Source organism: Protomyctophum parallelum, assembly GCF_964188405.1.
Source record: "Protomyctophum parallelum genome assembly, chromosome: 23".
Lineage (NCBI taxonomy): Eukaryota > Metazoa > Chordata > Actinopteri > Myctophiformes > Myctophidae > Protomyctophum > Protomyctophum parallelum.
Genome location: NC_139715.1, coordinates 17,267,420 through 17,294,259, shown reverse-complemented (window position 1 = coordinate 17,294,259; position 26,840 = coordinate 17,267,420). Strand labels below are relative to the sequence as shown.

Here is a 26,840-nt window from a genome sequence, read left to right as displayed (position 1 = left end):
CCATTTTGACCTGAGATCAGATTAAAAAAAATGTCTTCTACATCAATTTACAATTTACAATTTAGGCATTTAGCAGACGCTCTTAATCCAGAGCGACTTACATTAAGCAAGAACAAAAAGCATGGGAATAAATAAATAAATAAAAGCATTTATCATGAAACGTAAGCTAAGAAAGTAACAGTGGAATATCTATATAATGAAACTATACATATAAACTATACATATATACTACTATGCTATACATATGTACTATGGCGTGCTATGACTACATACAATGCAATTATAGTGCTGTCTACATAACATGCATACATAACATCCTGACAGTTTTCTGAAAAAGCTATGTTTCTGTCAGTCGTTCTTCTGACAGATATGGAGATATTGAGGTTTCTGCCCGACAGCAATAACATAATAAGATCTGTGAGTGGGGAAAGGGAGGACTAATTAAATATCCTGCACGGGATTGGAAATGCTAAATCATTCTACAAGAGCATAAATGAGTCGTGTCCCGTCATCGGCTGTGGGATAATGGAGACTCATGTGTTTCCATGCCGTCAGCAAAAGCAATAAAACAGACAGTAAGCACATCGCTGGTGTTTTGCAGCAGGGACAGAGAGTCAGTCAGTTACACTGTGTGGTTCTGAACCCATTTAGGCCTGACGTTGAAATTAAAAAAATGTCTTCTAAATCCTGAAAGTTTTTTATATTCAAAGATTTGCAATTTTGCACCACACTTTCACGATTTTTCAAAAATAGCAGACCTACAAGCTAGTAGCGTGGCACTCGGTGCCGCGCTATGAGCTTGTAGATCTGGTATTTTTCAATAGCTAAAACATAACATAATGCTTGAAACACCAAAAGGGGTTAAAGTGAGGTATGGGTCCTCCAGCAAAATAAATAAATATATATAGCATCAAATATATTAACCACAGTATTCCAATTTAAATCAATAAAGATCACGGAGCTTGTACGTAGGTCTGCCATTTCTAAAAATGTAAAAAAAAAAGAATTATGACTAAACTTAAGTTTTATTCAAAAGTTTTAGTGTTATGACTAGATCAACCTTTGCTGTCAAAATTAAATCTGCGTTGAAAAAGCAAAGAGTTCGGAGGACTCTGGCCTCGACAGAAGTGGATCCAGGTGGTGCTTTTGTGGTATAAAACCCAGTGGGGATGGACAGACTCGTGTGAACCCGTCTGGGAGCTTGGCCAACGCAAACAGAGCACGTCCCAGGTTGTCAGGACGGGAAAAATGAAAAACTAATACATCACAGGAAAGAAAACAGGCCTTTTGTCAGCCTCACCACCATCATAGCTACCGTCGTCACCTCTATATCCCCGTGCAACAGGAAAAAAAAGGGCATTCGGCCAAAAGATAAAATGTGAGAAAGAAATGCAGTAGTGACTAGTGGAAGAAATAGTAGCGATAGCACACTGTAGGAATACTCTACTAAAGGCCGATATTCTGAATTGCGTAAAAGTACGCAAAAAGAACGCAAAACAAGGTAGGTATTGGCATCAAGATATACTGTACTGTAGTAAAAGTAAAAAAAAGAGATATGGAAAAACCTTTTAGCTATTTTAGAAAAATCGTGAAAATGTGGCACTAATCTTTGAATATATGTTCTTTTATTTATTTCGACGTCAGGCCTAAATGGGTTAAGTGATTAATCTAAGTTTTCTATTCATCTAAATCCGAAAAAAGTAACTCTTAACGCAGAAGCAGTGCAGTCAAAGAATTGTAGTGGAGCACAATATTTGCTTCAGAGATGTACAGTAGCAAAGTACGTCAAGGCTGTATACTTTGGCTCAGTACTTGAGTAAATGTACTTGGTTACACGCTACGACGTGACAAACATGATGTCATTATGGTCTGGGCTGCACTGGTTGAGCTGTGAACATCCCTGGAGACAGACCAGACCACGACATGAATACTTATTAGTTTGACCTCAATACAGTCTTTGTGAATCTCTGTCTGTTTCTCTTCCAATAGTTGAGGCCTAATCCAATTACGTTAGGCTGTGCGTGTGTGCACGCACGCACATGTTTATGCCCATGCACACACACACACACACACACACACACACACACACACACACACACACATACACACACACACACACACACACACACACACACACACACACACACACGTTAATAGACTGTGAAATCCTCTAAGAGGTTTTATGGCTGCAAGACAAGAGAAAAACAAACGTGCGCTGTCTCACGCTCACGCACAAACAAACGCGGATACGCGTGCGCACATGCACACATGCTCGGCGAAGGGAGACAACAGCCACAGCTCATTGTGACGTAGTGACGTACGCACTGCAGTGCACATACTGCAATAGAAAACAAAACATGGAACAGGTAGGTTCTAAGACCGTCCCTAAACCATCTCGTCCCTCCATATTTACGCCGACCTCACACCGACCGCTCGGTCCGGCGGTTCTTTTGTTCTTTATTTTGAGAATAAGGTTAGAAATTAGTTTAGGGTTCGGCATAGTTTTACTGGGGTCAAGTTTAGGTATAGGGTTAAGTTTAGGCTTATAGTTTTACTGCCAGGGGTTATAAGGTTAGGAATAAGGTTAGGTTTAACCGTTTAAGCATAAATGTACTTAGGTTACTATAGGAATACCAGGCCGCGCAGTTCCACCGGCTGTACACCAGGGGCGAGTTGGTAAAGGGGTGAGTCATTTGGTATTCAACAGGTAGACAGAAAGTAAATACATATATAGTAGGCAAAAATAAGAGAAGAATATTTGAGCTCCAAGAAGTACTTCATGCAAAAAAAAAGATATACTCCAGTACAACTCCAACCCTTGAGACACACACACACACACACACACACACACACACACGTCACTTGCTCTGTTGAACTCTCCAGCGTGCTCGATGCCGACCCGGCTGAACTCCCTCCAGTGCTATGTGTGCTCGTACGGTTACAGGAATGTGTCAGAATCCTCCCCCGAGTACATGTACCGTGTACGACATGTACCATGTACGACGGAGGGAGAATTTATTTCTCTCCCTCCCTCCCTCCGAATACTTCTGTCAAAATCCCAGGCAATACAACTTAGCAAAGCAATGAAGGTTGGGTCACAAACATAATTTATAAGTAAATCTCTTTAGGTGAATTTTCTTAACTCACTGAAACATTTCATGTTTTGATTGAGGCCAAGAGCTGAACACATTCCGGGGGTTGCAAAGTGTGGGGAGTGCCCGAGTGTCTCTGTGAGAGTGTTACCTTTCTCTGTCTCTCTGCCCGCTCCGCTGTTTGCCTGGATCTTTTCCTGCCTGGAGATAAAAAAAAATATATATATATATATATATATAGAGAGAGAGAGAGAGAGAGAGAGAGAGAGAGAGAGAGAGAGAGAGAGAGAGAGAGAGAGACCCCGGTCAATGAAGTATATACAGTAGGGTCCATACAGCCATCGATATACGTTCATATGTTTTTTGGTCATATCATACACAAACTAGAAAAAGTGCCCCTCGGGGCACTCTCCACTAGGCCAGGTCAGGTTGTCCTCCTGGTGGCGCTATAATAGGCCAATGTGAAAAGGGTGCCATTTGTTCTTACACCATTGACGGCAATTCGATGATTTGAGGAATTTTGTTCCAAAAATGTGTTTTGCAACATCCACCTGTTGGTGGCACTATAACAGGCCAATGTGAAAAGGGTGGGATATATTCCTCAGCCTAGTAGAAAAGTCTGTGAAAGATTTCACGCAAATTGCCGTTCATTGGGCCGCCTCAGCATCACGTTCTCATTCACATGATTCACTTCATCCAATCACACACTCATTCCATCTTCACACCGGCTATTTAAACTGGAAGTTTGCACTGCTCATCCTCCTGCTTGCTTGTTGCTGCACACACTGATACTGCTGCGCTGCTGTCTGCTTAAACTGTTGCTGCTCACCCTCCTCCACCCCAGCTACCACCTGTCTCACCCTCCTCCACCCCAGCTACCACCTGTCGTTTTGGATCTGCTGTATGGGGGGGATTCTGAGTCCCTATGGTCGGGACTGATGCGCTTGATCCGAGTACCTAAAAAGCAGATCCAATTCATTGCCAAACCATAATAAATATATTGCTCATTTTATATTCACTAAATACATATTCCATCCATTCTTGAGTTGACCTGACTGAACTGCAGTAATGTCAGGGATAGAGTGAGTCATAGTCCACAACAGACTAAATGCACTGCAAAGTAGAGAGAGAGAGAGAGAGAGTTCTGTCTGAAGTGGGATTTCCGATGTGATTTGTTTCCAACTGCGGCGCAACGTACAAAACATCCTCCCTCAACCTCAGCCCAACTGTTGACCATTATCTTCTCGCGTGCGCACATCGACATTTCACCGAAATTGTTCCCGTGTGGCCCGTGCCACGACAAGCAAAGCGCCCATCAATCCTCAAAAGTTTCCAGCAATGACGCCAGAGGTAGCCAATCAGGCTCTGATCCAATCCGATCAAGATGGGCAGCCGAATACCCCCCCAGCAGCACGCACCAAATACCCCCCCAGCAGCACTAACTTCTTCCACATTTTCAGATGTGCAGGTCAAGGGGGGTGGGGGGGGGGGGGGTGCAGTGCTACACTGTTAGGAAGCATTGAGTGGAAGATTGGGGAGAGACAGAGACGACATTTTTTGTGTGATATGATGCAATATACATCATACAACAATACAACATACAACAACATTTTTGTCAAGCTACCAGCCATAGAAATAAGGGAGAACATGAAAGAGAAATAAACTCGAATTTGACCATCATCCTGTACAAAGTTATGTCGTTATAATGTAGTCAAGAACAAATAATGATGTCAATAAACAAAATACATCTCTCTCGCGTGTGTGCGTTCTCCTGCCTTTGTGCATGTTGTCCATGCTCATTTTCGGTCCCAAAGCTCCAGAATCCACCAAAACAAAATATTAATGAAGAATACAATGTTATTTATTCGTCCAGACTGCCCACATAACAGCAATCACAGAAACAATAAACATAATTGGACACTTGTGCAAATGCACACGCATAAAAGAAAACAACTAAATATAATTGAGCAATTATAATTTGTAATTAAGAGTTCAGTAGCTCGCTGATCCTCTACTTTTGCTATTTATATATGTGAATCGTGAATAGTACACCGTTTCCCCACATTGCATATTTCTGTCGTATTTGAGCTTGTTTCGGGTTTTTTTATTGGAATTCTGAAAAGTTTCAAATGCCTTTAATTCTAGTTATGTTAACTTTATGAACTAAATTCAAATAACATTGTAATTCTAGTCATTAAGCTGCCACTACACTGTAGGACGGAAGTAATTAAAGCAGGTCATGCTTTCATGAATTGTAACAGCTGAAACCAATGATATATCAGTATTCTGACATTAACCTGAGGGCCACGTTAAGTGAAGGTGGGGGCCGCGTGTGGCCCCCGGGCCGCCGGTTGCCCCATGCATGCTGTACAGCACAAACTGTGCTGTACTAATTGGAGGAACAAATATATTATAAATTAAAACGGACTAATGGCGGCTGGTGTGCATGTGATGTGAGGAAAGCAGAAAAGTGCGTTGGCTGCCCGCTGTCCCACACGCACACACACATACACAGTGACTGAACTTTGTTCCTCGTGTCTCTTAAAGACGCACGCATGCACACACGCACACGCACACACACACACACACACACACACACACACACACACACACACACACACACACACACACACACACACACACACACAGAGCATGACCGCAGACTTTCCACTGATGTTGTCCAATGGGTATGTCTGTGGGGGCTTCATTAAGGCTTGTGGAGTATCTGGGAGCAACATGACTAAGTACTGTAGAACCACATTCAACTGATGCTCTGGAACTCTGCCAAGCCATTAACTCATTTAGACATGAGGACGTTTCTTTAAAAAAAATCTTCTAAATGATGACAGTTTTCTGAAAAACCTCATGTTTCTATATCAGTGGTTCATTTTCATGTCAAGGACCCCCAAAAATATATGTAATTGGCCGCCGAGCCCCATCTGAAAATATGTTGTTCCAGGGACCACCCCCAGAAGCAAAGATTTGAGTTAAAAACCTTCGCTCTGAAAGAATATATATTCATAAATCATATATATTCATATCGCATGGGCGGATATTCATCCGCCCATGCCATAATTGCGCTGAAAACCATGAACCGTCCGCTTGCCAACGGGCCGGCCCGCGCATCACTAGTAGCCTATACTACAGTGTATAGTATATATTACTCTGTGTGCAAATGTGTCCAAATTTGTGCTGAAAACACCAAAGCAAACATGGGCGAACATCAGCCACATGACAAACATCAGACAACCCAAATTAAAGGTCTCTCAACTATGCACAGCTTCACGTTGTCTGGAACGTGAAGCCTGGAATTCACTTTATAATTAAAATCTAATAAATATCAACATTTATGGGCAGAACGAAACAGATTGCCGGAGAACACCCCGTACCTTTGGTGCAGGATCACTGCTGCTATTAAATGATGCATTCATGAACAAGATCATTTATACACCTCATGAGTATTAATAACAATCTGGTGTATATTATTTTATTGCCTGTGCACTGGTGTTCAGCTGTTACCCTTGACTGCATGGGGTTTGTTGTTCTGGGGCTTTGTTTTCTCAACTGGAAACGTGTACAACAAAGTATAAAAGACTCCTGTGGTCAAGAAATGACTCACCGGCGGTTTGGTTCAACTTGAAAAACCCATTTGGAACAGAGCGGTGCTGTTCTGTTTTCTAGACCCATCCCCCCCCCCCCCCCCCCCCCTCCCCCCAAACCACTTTGTAAATGCAAACATAGCCTAAAGCAGGGGAGCCCAAAAGCTGGTCTACCAGGAGATCACAAAGGCTGTGCCTGGTAATACTGCATGACATGCTCTAAGTAAAAATACATTATTTAAATGTAAAAAAGGGCATATGCCACTTGTATTAATTATTTTTATTGCCATCTACGTTTATAAACGTTTATAAACGTTCTGCTAGCTAAAGGCTGGGGGCTGTGTTGTGTGGTGTCGTTCCACTTCCGGAAGCCCCCACCTTCCTGTTTAACCCGGAAGGACAACAAGCTCCATAGCATTGAAGTCAATGAGCAGCAGTGAAGTGGTCAAACCTTTTGAACACTATATGGCAGTAAAGGGTGACTTGATTGATTGACAATCAAAATGGGCAGCTCAAACCCATAATGCAGGACTTTGTTTTCAGTATTGCATCACAAACGTCAGTAGCATAACAAAGTTGTATACAAGAAAACACTACCAATTCAAATGTTTCCCCCTACATTTCAGTTCATTTGGCTTCTATGTGACGCCATTGCCACTATTGCAAAGCCTCCTCAGGCCATTGTTTAACTATTTTAGGCCTGACGTCGAAATGAAAAAAAAAAAAACATTCGCTCTGAAAGAATATATATTCAAAGATTTGTGCCCCATTTTTACGATTTTTCAAAAATAGCAGACCTACAAGCTATCCATCATGGATCATATGATCCATCATCCATCATCATGGATCCATTTGTAATAATCCATTATATTCCATTTGTAAGTTGGTTATTTTTTTATATATTTGAAAAATATAAAAAAAAAAATTAAAGATTGAAAAATGTTCATGTATTGTCTTGAATCTTCTCTTATGGGGATCCCTGGCACAAAAGGCAAAACCTTTTCTGACGGGGGGTCCGCGGCCAAACACATATCAATTTGGGGCTCCTGGACTTGAAAAAGTTTGCGAAAAACTGTCTTAAAGTTACCCCCCTCCCAAAAAAAGGTGGTTTTATAGAAACGGTATTTTCATGCAAATGTGTACTTTCAGAGCCTCAATATAAACACTGTTGGGACCAAATAAGAGCATGCATTGCAAACATATAAGGAGACAACATGGCCGATCCCTGAGCCCCTGCAGATACATCATATAACGCCTCCATCTCACATGAACGGTGCCTGCTAGCTAGGTCACACTGATGCAAACCCATGCAAGCTACGTGTACAGCGCAACAACACATCAGCAGTGTGTTTGATGAGGGTGACAATGATGATTCATTATTCTGTTTCCTCTCCCTCCCCCCCCCTGAAGACGCGCGCACGCACACAGGCACGCACGCACAATAATCCTAGTTTTCTGAGTGTAAACCTCAACCAGCCACTTCATTTTGGGATGCTTAGGGAACGTGGTTTTCTTGGAAACCCAATAATTTGTCATTTCAGTTTTGCTCGCGAACCAATTTCCGTCCAATTTCCAACCATTTTATAAGTCTCATTCACTCTCCTCTCATCTCTCTCTCTCTCTCTCTGTACTGGCAGCTTAAATGTTCACAATAGTGTCCCTTGATCGTCCCTTTAGAAGAGAGACACCTCACATTTCATCAGACCAGTGTGTGAAAGCTCACCTCCAAAAGCACAAGCACAGAAAGGTGAGGAAGTAGGGCGTGTGTGCACGTGTGTGCGTGCATGCGTGCGTGCGTGCGTGTGTGTGTGTGTGTGCACGTGTGCATATGTGTGTGCGTGTACTGACATTGTACTGTATGAAATATCGCTTGTGAAAAATTGGTTTTGAGAAATGAAAGTAATATGACGGAGGCAAATATATTGTGACAATTTAGATTGTGTTATCTGGGTGTTTCTGGTTAACCCCTGATATTATACGTGGTTGCGCACCGGTGTCAGCCACAGAAAATAGCAGATCTGAGGTTTGTAGATCTGCCATGTTAAATAGACCAGCTAAGTATAAATCACACTCAACGAATGTTAAATGATTAAACAGAGACACAAAGTATGACTGTGTGTTCTGTGTTCTGTGTGTGTGTGTGTGTGTGTGTGTGTGTGTGTGTGTGTGTGTGTGTGTGTGTGTGTGTGTGTGTGTGCACGCGTACTGACCTCACTGTCGGTTTGAAATCAGCAGCAGTGGTGTTAGAGCGATGAACACACCCCGCCCTTCATCACCGCCACGTACAAAAATTATTACAAACAACACAAAACAAAAAACACGAGTAAGCAAACAAAGTTGTGTTAAATGAAGAGTGATTATCAGGCATGATGAAAATGACAAGCTGAATTATAATTGATTGATTTACCAAGCTGTTGTTCTTCGACACTCATATGCCGTTATGCCCACTTCATTACTTGCGCAAGCAGAGCAGTTTTCTAACTGTGTGTGTGTGTGTGTGTGTGTGTGTGTGTGTGTGTGTGTGTACGTGCGTGCATGTGTACTAACCTGATAAGTTTGCGGGGGGCCTGGGTTGTATTGTGAGACAGCACATCAGCCACAGAACTGTCACTGCTGACCCTCTGCCTCTGGGGGGCGCTGTTGAACACAAACGATGATAATAATTTGAACATCAGCCACATGACAACCTGTTTTTTTCAAGGTTCAATATTGCGTGGCGGAAAAAACTACCGTATATTTAAAAACACTAAGTAAAGCAACCAAAGATGGCTGCATAAATAAACATGGGTCTGACAAATGTAATTTACTAATTTCATACTTCTGTGGCTCGCGCTCACGGCTCGTGCTTTTGGTGACGAGTGGAGACTCGCTCAAGCAATGTTGTAGGCTACGCTACAGCCGGCAGCACTGCTGGAAGCGCAACAGGTGGCAAAATTAGTATATATACCTGAACATTCGCGACCGCGAATTCGTGGCGGAGGTATATGGATGTTTTCGTATTCTACTGACTTACTTATTCTACCGATAGGTTGTGTTTATGAATAGAAAATAAATTAGAGAGCGCAACATCTCTCTTGGAAGAGCCACCCTTCGACTTCTCTAATAGACGGCAACCTTCCCCATGTTTCTTCAGAAGTGCGAACCAGAAGAACACAGTTTGCCGGCCACTGCTACAGAGCTTATCATGAGGTTATATGTTCCCTTCTTCTCTGGAATCCTGCCTCAAAGCAGACCAGAGGTGGAAAACTGTCATTCCACGCATCAGTAAGCAGGAGCTGGGGATGGCAATGAAGGGAAAGCTTGACGTGACAATGTGAAGTCCATGATCTCGACCGCGGTCGGAAAATGATGATGATGAATAGCCACAAGAGCATATACTGTATGTCAGAGGTGTGTGTATACCCATGAAGTTGGCTCGTGTCTCTTCCAAGCTATACCGATGCTTTTCTTTGATTGATTCATAATACCACCGTCTTAAAAAAATGTGATGTCCTCACAAGTACAGTAATACAAAATGAGTAATTTACCCCTCTGGTTAATTTGGTTGGAGCTATAGTCACAATTTCATTGCCAGTTCACTCCCTCACTGGCTGTCCTTGCGCGCACGCACACGTACACGCATGTGTACACGCACGCACGCACAGTGGGTGAGAGATTAGCATGCTGAATGGCAGTGTGTATACGGTATTTACTGCATCTGTATATACATTGTTGACTGAAGGATTTAGCCACATTCATTCTAAACAGCCGTTTGAAGTCAGCCAGGATGAGAGCAGCTGAAACGTGAGGGTGAAGCGTAGTAAAATAATGTACAAAAAAAAAAGAAAAAAGAAAAACACAACAAAAAGCAACAAAGTGAATACCGGCACAAAGACGCGGCAGACATGTTTATAAGGCTAAACTTGTGAGCAGTGTACAGAGCTGAAAAATAAAAAATAAATAAATCATAAAAAATAAAAGTGTGCGTGCTCCTCTGGGGCTTTCGACAAGCCCCGCTAATTTGCGTTTCCTTTCAGAAGAACGATCCTCCGTTCCTGAACCTTCACTTAACATACAGTAGCAAGGAGAGAGAGAGAGAGAGAGAGAGAGAGAGAGAGAGAGAGAGAGAGAGAGAGAGAGACAGAGAGAGAGAGACAGAGAGAAAGATGTGTTCCCTTCCCTAAGGGACTTGTTTATGGGGTGGGAGATCAGACACAAGAGTCCTGGTACCTGCCCATATTATATATACAGAGGAATAACACGCACACACGCACGCACGCACGCACGCACACACACACGCACACACGCACACACGCACACACGCACACACTTCCTACAGTATGTAAAGGTAGGGAGAGAAGACACACATCCAAAGGAACTCAGAGTCCTTGTGTCGTCTCATTAATGAGCAGCTGGATGTACAGTACAACATACATGTCTATGGTGTGTGCGTGTGTGTGTGTGTGTGTGCGTGTGTGTGCGTGTGTGTGTGTGTGTGTGTGTGTGTGTGTGTGTGTGTGTGTGTGTGTGTGGTCATAACAGCTCACAAGGTCTCTTCCACTGGGAATTGTAACATTGATGTTTTTTCTCCTGTATTCAATAGTACCATTACAGTAACATATACACACAGCACACAATTACCACAACACTAGTCACTTCATACCGCGGTATGAGCTCGTAGATAGATGTATTAAAACATTATAGATATGTTTTTATCGAATCGTGAGATAGCAGAATAAGATTCACAGCCCTACGACACAACAATTACAGCCATCGACTGCACCATGAGACAATTATCCTCGATATGGAATTGTTTTGCGTGCCGAGTCATGCACTGAAATATAGCCGATCTACAAGCTTGATGTAGTTCGGCTAGTTGAACTATTTTTTCAAAATAGTAAAAAACGGCAAATACGTTTTAGGGATAAGGGTGGCACAAGATGGAGCCCCACATACGTCCAAAATGGTAACTTTTCAGGAAATCAAATTTGAAAATAGCAAAAGTATCAGATCTACAACCAGTGGTGGAAAAAGTACTCAATTGTTTTACTTAAGTAAAAGTACCAAAATCTATTGAAAATAGAAGATCTACAAGCTCACAATGCGTCGTATTGCGAACTTGCGACGCATTGTGAGCTTGTAGATCGTCTATTTTCAAATGGCCGAAATGTTGAAGTGGTTACTGTATGTTTTCTAATCAAAATTAAAATCTCCAAAGTAACTATAGTAACTAAAGTTTTCAAATATTGTAGAGGAGTAAAAGTACATATGTTGGCTAGTACTGGAAAGTACTGGAAATTGGAAATACTCAAGTAAAGTACAGATACCTCAAAATTGTACTTAAGTACAGTACTGAAGTAAAAGTACTTAGTTACATTCCACCACTGTCCACGACTGCTACTTTTGATCCTTTTGTGTGATCAAGTAGGGCGTTGATTTACGAAATAAACACAAAAAAGTAAAAATATGGATATAAGACGTACGATATGCTGTGCCCGAGCTGCACACTACCCAAGAGAATGTGGCCTCATTTTCCACACATCTGTCATGAAGAAAACCAACAGTCTCAAGAGTTTTTTCCTTCATTTGAATAATACAGTATATGTGTTTTGTGTCTTTAAGTATCCCATAGGCTTATAAAGACAGAGCAATGTTGAGGCGGAGGTGGCTCAGGAGTTAGAGCGGCCGTGTGGGAGACAGATGTTTCCCCGGTTCAATCCTCAGGCTTTCAAGACACATTTTAACTTTGCAACACCGGGCGGAGTATAAATAAGTAGCCTTGCCGAGCCATGAGGCCCACAGGGCAGGAGCTTATCTCCTGTTTCTGTAGCGTGAGGCAGCTTGATGTACATTTGTACAAGTACACCCCCTGGACATGACACTAGTATGTCTAATATACAAATACAAATGCACTCCCTGGAGGTTATATCTTCCCTTCTTCTCTGGAGTCCTGCCTCAAAGCAGACCAGAGGTAGAAAACTGTCGTTCCCTGATGTCATCGCTAGGGATGCATGCATCAGTAAGCAGGAACTGGGGATGGCAATGAAGAAACGGAAAGTCTGGCGTGGCATTGTCAAAGTCTGGCGTGGCATTGTGAAATCCATGATCTCGACCGCGGTCGAAAAATGATGATGATGAGTATGTCGCAGGGACTTACCCCCAATCCAACCCTTGATGCCGAGTGCCAAGCAGGGAGGCATTGAGGTCCCATTGTTTAGAGTCTTTGGTATGACCCGGCCGGGGATCGAACCCCCGACCTCCCAGTCTAGACACTCTAACCACAAGGCCACTGAACTGGTGCGGCAAAGATACGCTTTAGTGTTGTTGAAGCCCATTCCCTGGGCTCTGCTCCGAATATAGTTAGGCAATGGTGGAAAAAGTACTCAATTGTCTTAATTAAGTAAAAGTACCAATACTGCAATTTAGAACTACTTCTTTACGTAAAAGTACAGAATTGAAAATGTACTTGAGTAAAAGTACAAAAGTATCGGCATCAAAATGTACTTAAAGTACTAAAAGTAAAAGTATTCAAATTGCAGAATGTCCCATTTCACAAGTTAAAAATGTGTAGAAAATCTATTGAAAATAGCCGATCTACAAGCTCTCAATGAGCTTGTAGATCGGCTATTTTCAAATGGCCGAAATGTATAGGGTTGAAGTGGTTAATGTATGTTTTCTAATTAAAATGAAAGTCTCCAAAGTAACTATAGTAACTAAAGTTTGAAGTGAAGTAAAAGTAAAAATGTTGGCTCCGAGATAGAGTAGAAGTACAAGTACTGGAAATTGGAAATACTCAAGTAAAGTACAAATACCTCAAAATTGTACTTAAGTACAGTACTTAAGTAAAAGTACTTAGTTACTTTCCACCACTGTAGATAGGAGGGGTTGAAATCAGAGGACGAGGTCCATAGTATTGTCAATATTGATCCTACAAATAATGAAGTCTTTCCATGGTCAATACGGTACAGTTGATGTACTTTCTGTGCTCTCCATATATCACTAAAACCCTGCTTGGGGTTGATATAGAGTAGAGTGATATACAGTAGCCAGCCAGCTTATATAAATCTTATATAAAGACATACTCCCCTCGGGGAGACAAATCTGAATCTGATTACTGACCAAGAATGTTCACCATGGGAGAAATCTGACTCGCACAAGAAGAGGAAGAAAGAAGAACTGCAGATGAGAGGGGGAGAAAGATAAAACACGCTGTACGATGTAAAAGAAATGAGATAAATAGGTAAAAACAAATGGGATTAGCGCTGAGCGGAATTGAACGATGTATGTTAACGAGGTCCTCGATGTAAGCGAATCCAACTGGGATCAACAGACACGAAATAAATAAAATACGGAGCTGGGTACTGGATAAATATTGGATTTGTATTATATTATGCAATACATGCGTTTAGTTATGCATGGAGCCTGTGGCAAATTCAGAAAGAAAAACAAGATCAAGTGTTTAAACGAGGGAAAGCACAATTCTCTTTAGACCTGCAATCTTCATCAGGACACGTTTTTCTATCTGTTCCAACATCTCTCATCATCATCATCATCATCATAATCTGCCCACTCACTGCACTTACTGTAGCAGAACACACACACACACACACACACACACACACACACAAGTACTGTACCACTAGTCAGTTCATGCATAAAACTATATGCATATACAGTATATAACCCATTTAGACCTGAGGACGATTCTACAAATGTCTTCTAAATCATGACAGTTTTCTGAAAAACCCTATGTTTCTATGTCAGTCGTTCTCAAACATTTTCATGTCAAGGACCCCCAAAAATATATGTAATTGGCCGCCGACTACCATCTGAAAATATGTTGTTTCAGTGACCCCCCGCTCTGAAAGAATATACAGTATATATTCCAAATTTGCACCACATTTTCACGATAAAAAAAAAATAGCAGACCTACAAGCTTGTCGTATACGCAGAGTAAATGCACATGCCCAAGTAGACATTAACCTGGGGGCTTGTCTGGGGTGAGTGACGTGTCAGACTGACGGGGAAAGTGGGTTAGGTGTCAAAAACGTTTTAAAATGGTTTCAAAGTTAGCTGTGACCTTCAGTCGCAATAAATACCTCAAAATTGTACTTAACTACCGTACCTAAGTAAATGTACTTAGAATGTTACTTTCCACCACTGCACATGGGAACGACATGGCTCCAATCCGGATCTTCGACCTGATGTTGCCAGCCTCTGATATCACTCATCTACTATGGATGACATCAGTGACGTATGACACACACACACCACTGATGTCAGTGGCCCTGCGCAAGGAGCCGGTGACAATATTTACGTCACTTACGTCATACTTCTACACACGATGTCATGACATCAGCCGATGATGAAATTCACGTCACATATACCTGGTATATATGGAGTCACAGGCAAATAGCTTTTTCATATTGTTTCTAGTATCTACATCATTGCTCGGCTGCCCAGTCTAAGTATTTGTTTGTCCAATCGCAGCTTGTGTTTGTGACTTGTTTTAGATGTTTCCGTGTCAAGTCCCGATTTGATTTGGCTCATTCCGCTGGCACCCCTTTGTTGAAGTACTGTCAGATAACTGCGTCTCTGCCTGCCCCCCTCGTGTTGCCTTTAGCCCACTTATGGATCAGCCCAAAGAACCGACCCCGGACAATATGGTGGAGGAGGAGGGGGACAATCACACCACCACCACAACCTCGCCATCTGCCAACATGAACAATCATCATCATCACAGCCAGCAGCAGCAGCCCAAAGCCGGTGAGCAGCAGCAGCAGCTAGGTGCACCCGAGGCTCGGAACAACACGGATGGCCTCCCGAGACTCCCAGCAGACCCGGCGATCGCCGGCCACGCGGCCACGGAAGGCGGACGCGACGAGACGCGGGACGCCGTGGAAGAAGACGCCAGATGGCAGTCCGAGGCCGTGTTTTCGTTCGTGGTGGACGGTGTCAGCCGCCGCAAAACCGTGAGGGGCCCAATCGTCATGGTGAGGAACCTTCCCTGGAGGATCCACGTGCAGCCCTACAGCAGCACGTACTACAGTAACCAGGCGACCGATGTCGCCTTCTATCTGCTGTGCAACATCGACGAGTCCCAATCCACGTCGTGGTCGTGCCAAGCCCAGGCCACGATGACGATCGTCAACCACAAAAACGACGAGAAGTCCGTCGTTCGGAGATTCAGGCACGTGTTCTTTCACAAGAACCCCTTTGTGGGCTCCAATGTCTTCATGCCCTGGAGAGACCTGCTCAATCCGGACAGGGGCTTCATCAAGGACGACAAAGTCACCTTTCAGGTCCACGTCAAGGCGGACGCCCCACACGGAGCGGGGTGGGACTCCAAGAAGCTCTCGGGCTACGTGGGTATGGAGAACGAAGGAGAGACCTGCTACATGAGCAGCCTCCTGGAGACATTCTTCTTCACCAATCAGCTCAGACGGGCGGTGTACCTGATGCCCACGGAGGGCGACGACTCGTCCAAGAGCATCCCCCTTGCCCTGCAGATGGTCTTTTACGAGCTGCAGCACAGCGACGAGCCCGTCAGCACGAAGACGCTCACCAAGGCCTTCGAGTGGGAGACGCTGGACAGCTTCATGCACGGGCACGACGTCCAGGAGCTGTGCAGAGTGCTCATGAACAAGATGGAGAGCAAGATGAAGGGCACTTGCGTGGAGGGGACCATTCCCAAGCTCTTCAAAGGAGAGATGGTGTCCTACATCCAGTGTAAGCAGGTGGACTACAGGTCAGAGCGCACGGAGGACTACTACGACATCCAGCTCAGCATCAAAGGAAAGAGGAACACCATCGAGTCCTTCAAAGACTACGTAGCGACGGAACAGTTGGACGGAGACAACAAGTACGACGCTGGAGAGCATGGCCTGCAGGACGCAGAGAAGGGGGTAAAGTTCCTCACCTTGCCTCCCGTCCTGCACCTGCCGCTGATGAGGAGCATGTACGACCCACAGACGGACCAAAACGTCAAGATCAACGACAGGTTCGAGTTCTCCGAGAGGCTGTGCCTGGACGAGTTCCTCCAGAAGATGGACTCCGAGGACCCGGCCGACTACGTCCTGCACGCGGTGCTGGTGCACAGCGGCAACCAAGGAGGGCACTATTTCGTCTACGTCGACCCCAAAGCGGACGGAAAATGGTGCAAGTTCGACGACGACGTCGTGTCTCGGTGCGCCAAAGAGGAAGCCATCGAGAACAACTACGGCGGCCAAGAGACCAAGAGCGCCTACATGCTGGTGTACGTCCGCGAGTCCAAGCTCGACGAGGTGCTCCGGCCGCTGACGGACGCGGACATGCCCCGGCACCTGGCGGAGTGCGCGCGGGAGGAGAGGAGGGCGGAGGCGCAGCGGAGAGAGGAGCTGCTTCGCTACATGGTGGTGAAGGTGACGACGAAGAGGGACGGCGACCAGGGTGACGACGCGCCCCGGAGGTTCAAGGTGCTGAAGAGCACCACGCTGCAGCAGTTTGTGGAGAGCCACATCAGCTGCCCGCAGCCCCGCATGAAGCTGGTGCTGCAGTACCACAGCAACGGGACCAAGCGCAACGTCAGGCTGGACCTGGAGGCCGACTGCAGCAAGTCCATGATCGACCTGAGCGGCAATCGGGACCCCATGGAGATCGTTTTGGTGATAACGTGATTGGGGGAATGACAAATTTTCGTGCCAGTTGAAGGCATCAACGGCCTACTTTCAGGTGGCGAGGACTGTTGTGATAAAAAGAGAGATGAGAGAGTTTGAGAAGTAGGCGAAGGCGTTATAGAAGGGTGTAGGGATGATGTATAGAGGGTTTAACCAGACAACCAATCAACTCCACACGTCTTGTATTTCTTTGTTTCTTTTTTTTATTACACAGTGGGTGTCCTAACCCATTTAGGCCTGACATCAACATTTTTTAAATGTCTTCTAAATCCTGACAGTTTTCTGAAATACCCATGTTTCTGTATCTGTGGCGCAAAATATTTCATGTCAAGGACCCCCAGAATTATAATGTATTTGGCCGCCGACCCCCATCTGAAAATATGTTGTTCCAGGGACCCCCCGAGAAGCAAAGATTCAAGTTAAAAATGTTCGCTCTGAAAGAACATATTCAAAGATTTGCGCCACATTTTCACGATTTTTTGAAAATAGCAGACAAGCAGACAGAAGTTCATATGAGTTTGTAGATCTGCTATTTTTCAACAGCTAAAGCATAACATAATGCTTAAAAAACCAAATGGGGTTCCCGCCCAAAATGGGCTAATTAAGGGGCAAGACCATCTTGAAGAGCAATTGTATCATATGAAACTAAATCAAAGTCGATTAAATAGATAATATCACACCCGTGTGAAGTGAGGGGCGCTCTTATCATCGTACATCATCACAACGTAAAATAGACACTAGGATGTAAAATTGGGGAGGCATACTTTAGTCCGACGGACCATTGGTCCGAAGGAGCATTGGTCCGACTCGGGGGTTAGGTTTAGGTGTGCTGCCCCGTGCTCGCGGTTATGGTTAGGGTGAGGGTTTGGGGTAGGTAGTCGATGGGACCAATGGTTCGGACCTATGCCCCGTCGGACAAAAGGCTTGCACTCGTAAAATTGTGCATTCATTGTCAATGGGAATTGAATGTTTGTGTAGGACAATGTTTGTGCACACACAACAAAAGCTGTCTAGCTTTTGGTAGCCAGCTAGCGCCACTCAAAAAACAAATCACACTTGTGTGAAGTGAGAGGCGTGCTCTTATCATCATAGGTCACATTCGGTGCTCAGCCAATCAGTTGAGCAAATTCCGCGCTCATGCAGAAAGACAAACACAGCTGTGCATAGGAGGGGCTTGCACCCCTTGAAAGATAATCCATTGTGGGCGTAAAACAATTAGCGTTTTCCTTTCAAAATGTACGTATTAACAGTCACCGCATTCTCTCTAGGTCGCAGCACACGTAGCATGCTAGTTGTATTGTGAGCTTGTAGAATGTAAGACGAAGTATTGACACATTTACCGGCCGTTGATGTAGATTCACGTCTAGTCTAATCCAACGGTAAATTCACGCCATGCAGCCTTTTCAGTTGGTTTATGATAGATAGCCAACGTATGCATGGTTCTAGGTTCTATGTCTGGGGACCTTCTGGGGTCCAAACGTACTCTTATGTAACTATACTATAAACTAAACTAAACTATAGGGTGCTCAAATTGGATCCATGTACAGTTACATTTACACTGAGGATTTGAGAGTGTACATTGGGGGTTCTGGAGATAAGAAACTTATCAAATGGGGGTCCATTGCCCATTTAAAAAAAGTTTGAGAATCACTGATAGAAAAAGATATATCTCCCTTTCTCAATGTAGGAACTTGTGTTTGAATGGTGGAGGAGAACATGAAAGACTGCACGCACGCAACACGAGTGTTTTAGTGATTGGTTTTTGCCACACCGACATATAGAAAGGGAGCCATGTGCGACAGCAAAACCAACACACACACCTCCAAACACAGCTAATTGAAGACTCTTCCATTCTGCTGAACACAAGTGCACGCACAAACACACCGTCACAGAATGCGTTCACATATACACATTTATTACACTTAGCTTTCTCTCTGTCTCTCACATGCAGCGTTGCACACACACACCCTTGTACGCAAGTACACCAACACACACACACACGCACACACACCCACACACACACACACACACACACACACACACACACACACACACACACACACGCACGCAGCGCCTTAGCTTCGGTGAGAGATTAACATACTAAATTATTTCATGTCATGATAAATCTGTCAAGGTACGTGACATTGTATTTGTCGCTCTGTGGTTGCACATGGCTCATGCACGTATGTGCGCGTGTCTCTGTGTTATACAGTGATGGAAAAAGCACTTACATGTTGTACTGAAGTAAAAAGTGCCACAATGTAGAAATACTCTGACACAAGCAAATGTCTGATATTCAGAATTTACTTGAGTAAAAGTACAGAATATACTTAAAGTACCTAAAGTACCCAGCAGAATGTCCCGATTGACAAGTTAGCACATGAGTACAATGTATTAAAAATAATCTTTTGAAGTGTATGTTGTATACTTAACCCATTTAGACCTGAGGACGATTCTACAAATGTCTTCTAAATCCTGACAGTTTTCCTGTCATGTTTCTATGTCAGTGGTCCTCAAGCTATTCCACGTCAACGGCCCCCAAGATTATAGACCCCGTCTGAAAATACCTTGTTCCAGGAACCTCCCAGAAGCAAAGATATGAGTTAAAAACATTCACTCTGAAAGAATATATATTCAAAGATTTGCGCCTCATTTTCAAAAATAGCAGACCTACAAGCTCATAGCACGGCACTCGGTCCCACACTATGAGCTTGTAGATCTGCTATTTTCCAATAGCTAAAAGTATAACATAATGCTTAGAACACCAAAAGGGGTTCCCACCCCAAAATGGGTTAAGTGTCATGTTACTGTAATGTTTTGTAATAATGCGTGCGTGTGTGCGTGCGTGCGTATGTGCATGTACCTGGGAGCGGTGGGTGAAGATGGGGGCGAGGAAGGGGAGGGAAGGGGGAACACGAAGCCTTGACCTGTGGGCTGGTCATGGGAGGGACTTTTCCTAAGGATAATTAAACAGAACAAACATACAAAACACAATTTAATAACAACATAAAGCCAGGTCGCTCGCGGTCAGGCCTCGTCGGGCACGTCCCACCTTATACGAGGCGACTCACGAATATACATTTAGAGTGTTGTGTGCAGCTGCAGCAAGATGAAAAGTCCACAAGTAACGCATTGTCCACTTTAGTACTTTAGTGACTCTTTCAACTGGTTGAGAAACAGCAGAGGTCTTCAAATGGTTTTCACCAAGTACCCGAGAGAGAGTTGAAGCATTTCATATCAAGGCCCATTATTTATTCAGCATTTGAGCCACGGACCACCATGTGATGACATTTAGCCTCGAGACACAAAACTACAAAACATTTTGTTGTCGTTTGGATAAGATTCGGTCCACAATTCCATGCTGTATTGATGTTGGTACCATTAGGAGAGATAAGGCAGATGTTGATAAGAATGATTTGACATGCTCTAATTGTGTAGACTTCTTGTTTAAAAGTAGCCTAATGCAGGTGTTTGACAATAATTTAACTCTTGAGAGAGTCAAATGAAACACTCTCAAGAGTTAAAGATCTAAATAAGGGTCCATTTGGTTACCATTACCAACTCTCCATCATTTAACTGGGGACCAGGGATCTAGGGTTTGGATGGTTCTGTCTTTGTGTCATGCCTGGGTCCACTTCCTCATTTTCTGTACTGTTACACTAAAACTCAGCTTCCCATCATGCACCTGTGCACAGTGTGAAGCTCAACAGCGCTCACTTTGTCACCCGTTGGTACCTTAAACATACAGACAGACAGACAGACAGACAGACATAGATATAGGGACAGACATTGCTGGTCATTGGAGTGGCTGCACCGCTCAAACACCCACCTGCTTTCCGCCTGGCTGGAGGCGGGGTTAACCAAGTCGGGCATGGCGGAGGGGGAGGTGCCCACGGTGGCCATGACGACCAGCTCAGGGTCCAGGATGAAGAGCTCCTCCTGGGAGATCTCCGACACGTAGTTCAGATGCTCCTGATGAACGGGCATACGCATGCACACACGCGCACACACACACACACACACACACCCAATTACTAATTGCTGGAGTGGCCTTTTGACGGCTCAGATGAACGCATGCAGGTTTAAACCGAGCCCAAAGCAGCAATGTCCTCTCATCCACTGTTGTTTTTGGCAGCAAATTTCTATTTTAGTTTTAGTCATAGTCTCTTGAATAGTTTTCACTTAGTTTTAGTCACATTTTAGTCATCCGGGAATGTTTTAGTGTTAATCTAGTTTTAGTCGACTAAATATCATAAGATTTTAGCCGACTAAATCTACAGGTGTTTTAGTTGACTAAAATGTGTTCTGGCGGACCTTGATGCCGTCGTAATGGCGTGTTCACACTGGCAGGTACACAGCTGCAGCCTATCATGAATGTTCAATGGCAGCCAGCGACATGAAGATACAACAACGCCTAAACACCCGACATTTGTAGCTGCTACGAAGCCTATACGATATGTACAAAGCTACACTCCCAAGCTGAGCTGGCTTTAACTTCAGCTTCAATGCTACAAAACGACAAAGTGTTGTCAACAAGCTTCTTACAGCAACGGATATTCTGCTCTGCTTTGTATCTTGTGTATCTGGCAGTGTGAACTAAGCACACCGCTAAATCTTATCCTTTACCCCATTATATTGGATGCTGTAAATGACCAAATAGCCCTCAGGGGTAGAAGAACATGTATTATATGTATAGGACCTTAATCTTAGCAGGTACACAATACTATAGAGGGTATGCGCATGCTTAAAGTGAATGGCACATCGAGTGGCAAATCGAGTGGCAAAGCAACATGCAAAGTGAGTTTAATATTGTTTAATGCAATCAGATAGGACGATGTATGGGCTGTCAAGGCCAGAATGTACTTTTTTGCCGCTCAGTAGGCATTCCTGCATAACTTCCGGGTTTGATGATGTCATGCGCATACCCTCTATTGACCTATAGCCAAGACCCTCCCCAATCTGCTATGGTCCAATTGCAGCTAAGCATAACATGTGTTAGACAAACCTCTCCACAAATAGTTTCCCTATATGATAAAACATTGTTTTATCAAAATAAATGTCACGCACATATTTTTCCAGTGCATATGGCAGGGCCTGATTGACGGATTTGGAAGAGATTTTGAAGGTCTGGATCCAAATATGAACCAGTATTTCATGTGTAAAATCCATGATATTTACATTGGAATGAATGAGCCCGGCTGGAGAGGGCGAGGCTTAGCTAAAGGTCAATTGCCAGTGGTAATTCGACTCTGAGACCCAAACAGACTCTTACCTGCGCTCGGTCTATCCTGTAGAAGCGATCCGCTGTTGTAGCTGGAGGGAGAGAGAGAGATACATTATAAGAAAAATACTTCTAAAACGGGTAGTCCCAATACTTCATTCTGATTGGCTGGTTACCGTCACGTGACCGGTGTAAATTTCACCGATAACCCACTCCTTCAATCACTTTGTATCAAACTGCAGCCTTGTAGCTGAACTGGGGAAGGGGAGCGCTTGATTGCTTTACAAACACATGCCGTGCGGGCGTCTAAGCACCGCCCGGCTCATATGACTGTGAATGTGTGGCTCCAGGCAGCCCTGTAAATACATCAAGCGCTATTCTCCCGTCACATAGGCTACTTGCGGAGCAAAACAAGGAAGTGTTTTGGCTCTGGGTCGCTCGCTCTGGTGGCACAAAGCGTAGATACTTTTGTGAATTTAATAGTTTTAATATTGCTATATGTTTGTAACCGTTTTAGAAAAGCAATAAGCCACTCGAGACCCCAGCTTACCGGGTATTTTACACTGGCTGGGAGGTAGAAGACCCTCCGCTGCGCGTCGGGTCTGCCTACGCTCCCAGGCAGTGTAAAATACCCGGTAACCTGAGACCTCTCGTGGCTTATTGCTTAAATATACAGTGCAATATCTTCTAGAATCTAGATCATTCTGGTTCCCAATTGTTTTTTCTCGAGGGAGCGTTTTAAATTAATAAAATCTAATGAATTAAAATTTGCAGTTACAAACCCTGGCTTAAACCCTACTGAAGTTACAAACCCTTGACATGAATAAGGTTGAGCATCACTGACATAGACACGTAGGTTTATCAGAAAACCTTTTTAGAGGCCAGGCAGCGGGCGGGCGTGTGCGGTCATCAGGAATGCACCGCGCAAATCTCGGTTGGACGCACCAGGTGTTTGTCGTTGATGATGATGAACGAGCATAGGCCGCGGTGACGGATGGCCTCGTGTCGACAGAGAGAAGACAGCTTTACACGTATTCTGGGTTTTAAGCCGTCGAAACCCAGAAGGCATCCGTGTAACTTTTAGGCCATGCAGACAATCTAAGATTTGACCCAAAAGAAGTTGCGATAGCAATCGTTCAAGGTTATTTTATGATCCTTAGGGTCATCCAAATAACAGATAAAAAAATTATCATCTTCTTCTATCCATCTATAAATGTGTCTCTGTCTGTATGTACTGTATTTGTGTGTGTGTGTGTGTGTGTGTGTGTGTGTGTGTGTGTGTGTGTGTGTGTGTGTGTGTGTGTGTGTGTAATCCACATAACTCGAGAACCGAGAAATTCGACACGCTCGTTCCACACCACCACAGGGGCCAACGGTGAGGTATTCATTTCCAACTTGCATCGTTCCAAGTAGGCCAGTTGGCCCAACGGGCACCGCTCTAGTTGTATAAATTGTGGATCATGTTCATCAGATCCAGCGATAAGATGTGGATGTGGTGTGTGCATGGATCAGGGCATCGCTAAAAGAAGATGATACAACAACAACGTCTCATTGACAGGAACATTCCCCAAACAGCCCTTTTCTCTCTCCCTCTATCTCAGTCTCTCTCTCTCTCTCTCTCTCGGCCCTCTGCCATTCATGTACACATTGTGCACATGAAAACATACACAAAAAAACGTGTATGTTTGATTACAGCCCCGGTGGAACGGAGCAGAGCTTTAGGGCTGAGGCGAGATGAAAACAGCTGTGATTAATTAGAGAGAGACGGAGAGACAGAGAGAGAGAGAGAATACAGGACTGTATGTAATGCTTTGGCAATATAAGAATGCTTGTCATGCCAATAAAGTATATTTGAATTTGACAGCAAGAGAGAGAGAAAGAGTGTGACAGGAACAGAGGCAGACAGTGTCAGAGAGAAACAGAGAGAGAGAGAGAGAGATAAAGGGGTAAATACAGCGAGATAAAGCAAAAGAGAGAGAATCACAACTCATTGTGATTCATTCTATTAAAGTGGAACTTTATTAGATATCCAATCCGCCACAATAAGACTGTCACTCATATGCCTGCCTGCCTGCCTGGCTGCACCATCTGCACCGCACTGATCTCGGTACACAGAACTATACTGTGCATACAAACAGGGAAGACACTTGTTTTTTAAGACAAGCAAAAGAGCATGAATGTATAACATGAGAGAGAGAGAGTGAGAGAGGTTGACAGGAAGAGATTGGTGGAGGGAAACAGAGAGAGAGAGAGAGAGAGAGAGAGAGAGAGAGAGAGAATGTGAATTAAGAGGGAGAAATTAGAATTAATTGGAAGAGAAGTACATCAGAGCGAGAAAGACATGGGGGGAGAGCGAGCAAACGAGAAGTGGAGAGAGCCAACCGGAATATAATTGCACTGAGACAGAGTGAGGTGAGAGAGAGAGAGAGAGAGAGAGAGAGAGAGAGAGAGAGAGAGAGAGAGAGAGAGAGAGAGAGAGAGAGAGAGAGAGAGAGAGAGAGAGAGAGAGAGATGCAGTCATCTACAAAGGAACGAGTGAGCTTGAAAGGGTAGAGAAGACAGAGAGAGAGAGAGAGAGACAGAGAAATAAGCGAGCGAGCACGCAAAGCGGCCCACCGCTCTCCGAAGCAGCGGTTTCATTGATTCTCTCCAGACGCCAACAGTGGTTCCAGGCTAATCCCATTAGCGAGCGATCACACCCACTTTGACCCGAGTCAATTAGACAAGACAGTCACAGATCATTTCCTCCTTAACAAGGGAGACAGCAACACTTTAAAGGAAGACACCACTCAATTTACCGTCCCCTTGACACCATCTGCGGTGGAGAGAGAGAGAGAGAGAGAGAGAGAGAGACGGAAGCATTTTGTTGACTCGAAGCCTCAAGAGTTATATAGGGCTTAATAAGGAACAAATTACCTAATAGCAGATCCCCAAGCTCACCGTGCAGTGCAACGTGGCCAAGTGTGAGCTTGTAGATCAGCTATTTTGATGTGTACTTTCACACGCATGAGTGCATGTGCGTGCGTAACGTGTCTGTCAGTCCTACAAAGATGAATTTGTAGGAGCTTTGCACCACAAGGGGAAGAGAGAGAGAGAGAGAGAGAGAGAGAGAGAGAGAGCATGTAACGGAGAAAAAAGGGCAGTTTGGGGAATATGACAATGTTTCTGTCGATGAGAGGTGGAGAAGTAAACCCCATGGTGAACAATTTGATGTGACAGAATGAGGGAGTGGGAGGGAGAGGGACAGAATGACATGTATGTATGTGTGTGTGGGCTACAATGACAGGTTACACTGACCCTGGAATGGATTTGGGCCAAATTGAACATAGACAGCTTGAACAGGGATCCTTTTCCTTCTTAGTGACTAGCTGGGGCTCTGCATTGGAGAGCCCAAGCTCTCTTGGGTGTCGAGGCTACATAGTAATTCCTACACGGGTTGTGCTTATAACCACGCCCCCGGGCAAGTTAAGTTTACTGAGGTTAAGGTTAGGTTTAGGTATACCGGTAGTTTTCTTGAGGTTAAAGGACAACTTTAGTTTTTTTCAACCAAGGTTCATGTTGTAGGTTGTTATTAGAGAAACTAAAAGATGAGTGTTATTTTTTTTCCATTTGCTGCTTTCTTTCGTTTTAGGGATTTTAGCTGTTTTGTACAGGGGGGCGGGGGCATTCGAGCATGGTGCTAAATATGTTTTTTTTTTTTTTTACAAAATATTATGGAGATTTATTTATTTATTATTTACTATAGCCCTAATAAACCCCAGGAAATTACATCTGGCCACAAATAAATCACAGGATCTACTGAATGTGAAGGTAGCCTACTGGGGGGAAGCCACACTGTGTGTCATAGGCTCAATGTCAGTTTGACACATTCAGTAGATCTCGTGATGTTTTGTGGCCAGATGAAATTTCCAACGAAAGAAAGCAGCAAATGAAAAAAAAAATAACACTCATCTTTTAGTTTCTCTAATAACAACCTAAAACATGAACCTTGGTTGAAAAAAACTAAAGTTGTCCTTTAAGGTTAGGGTTAGGTTTAGGTATACTGGTATAGTTTTACTGAGGTTATGGTTAGGTATAATTTTCTTGAGCTTAAGGTTAGGCTTAGGTATAGTTTTACTGAGGTTAAGGTTTAGGGTTAGGTTTAGGCTGTCAATCACAGCGACTGGCCAATCGCAGAGCGTCGACTGCACAACCCGTGTAGGCTTTGGTATGTCGCGGCGTCGAGCTAGAGCATACGGGAAGCAGCAGTGCTTCAGCAGGTTTAGAATGACAGCCATGGGTGGACCTCATCTGT

General features: G+C 44.0%; 1 protein-coding gene across 4 annotated transcripts in view; it reads right to left on the bottom strand.

The window, feature by feature from the left end:
- Positions 1-26,840, bottom strand: part of dgkza (diacylglycerol kinase, zeta a) — a 141,392-nt gene that overhangs the window by 15,863 nt on the left and 98,689 nt on the right. For all 4 annotated transcript variants that reach the window (XM_083758983.1, XM_083758984.1, XM_083758985.1 and 1 more), the window contains 6 exons: positions 22,598-22,638; positions 21,155-21,297; positions 20,189-20,281; positions 9,239-9,328; positions 8,902-8,958; positions 3,244-3,293 (listed from right to left, as the gene is read on the bottom strand). In XM_083758983.1, the coding sequence (XP_083615109.1) occupies positions 3,244-3,293; positions 8,902-8,958; positions 9,239-9,328; positions 20,189-20,281; positions 21,155-21,297; positions 22,598-22,638 (474 nt within the window). The remainder of the gene's footprint in view (positions 1-3,243; positions 3,294-8,901; positions 8,959-9,238; positions 9,329-20,188; positions 20,282-21,154; positions 21,298-22,597; positions 22,639-26,840) is intronic.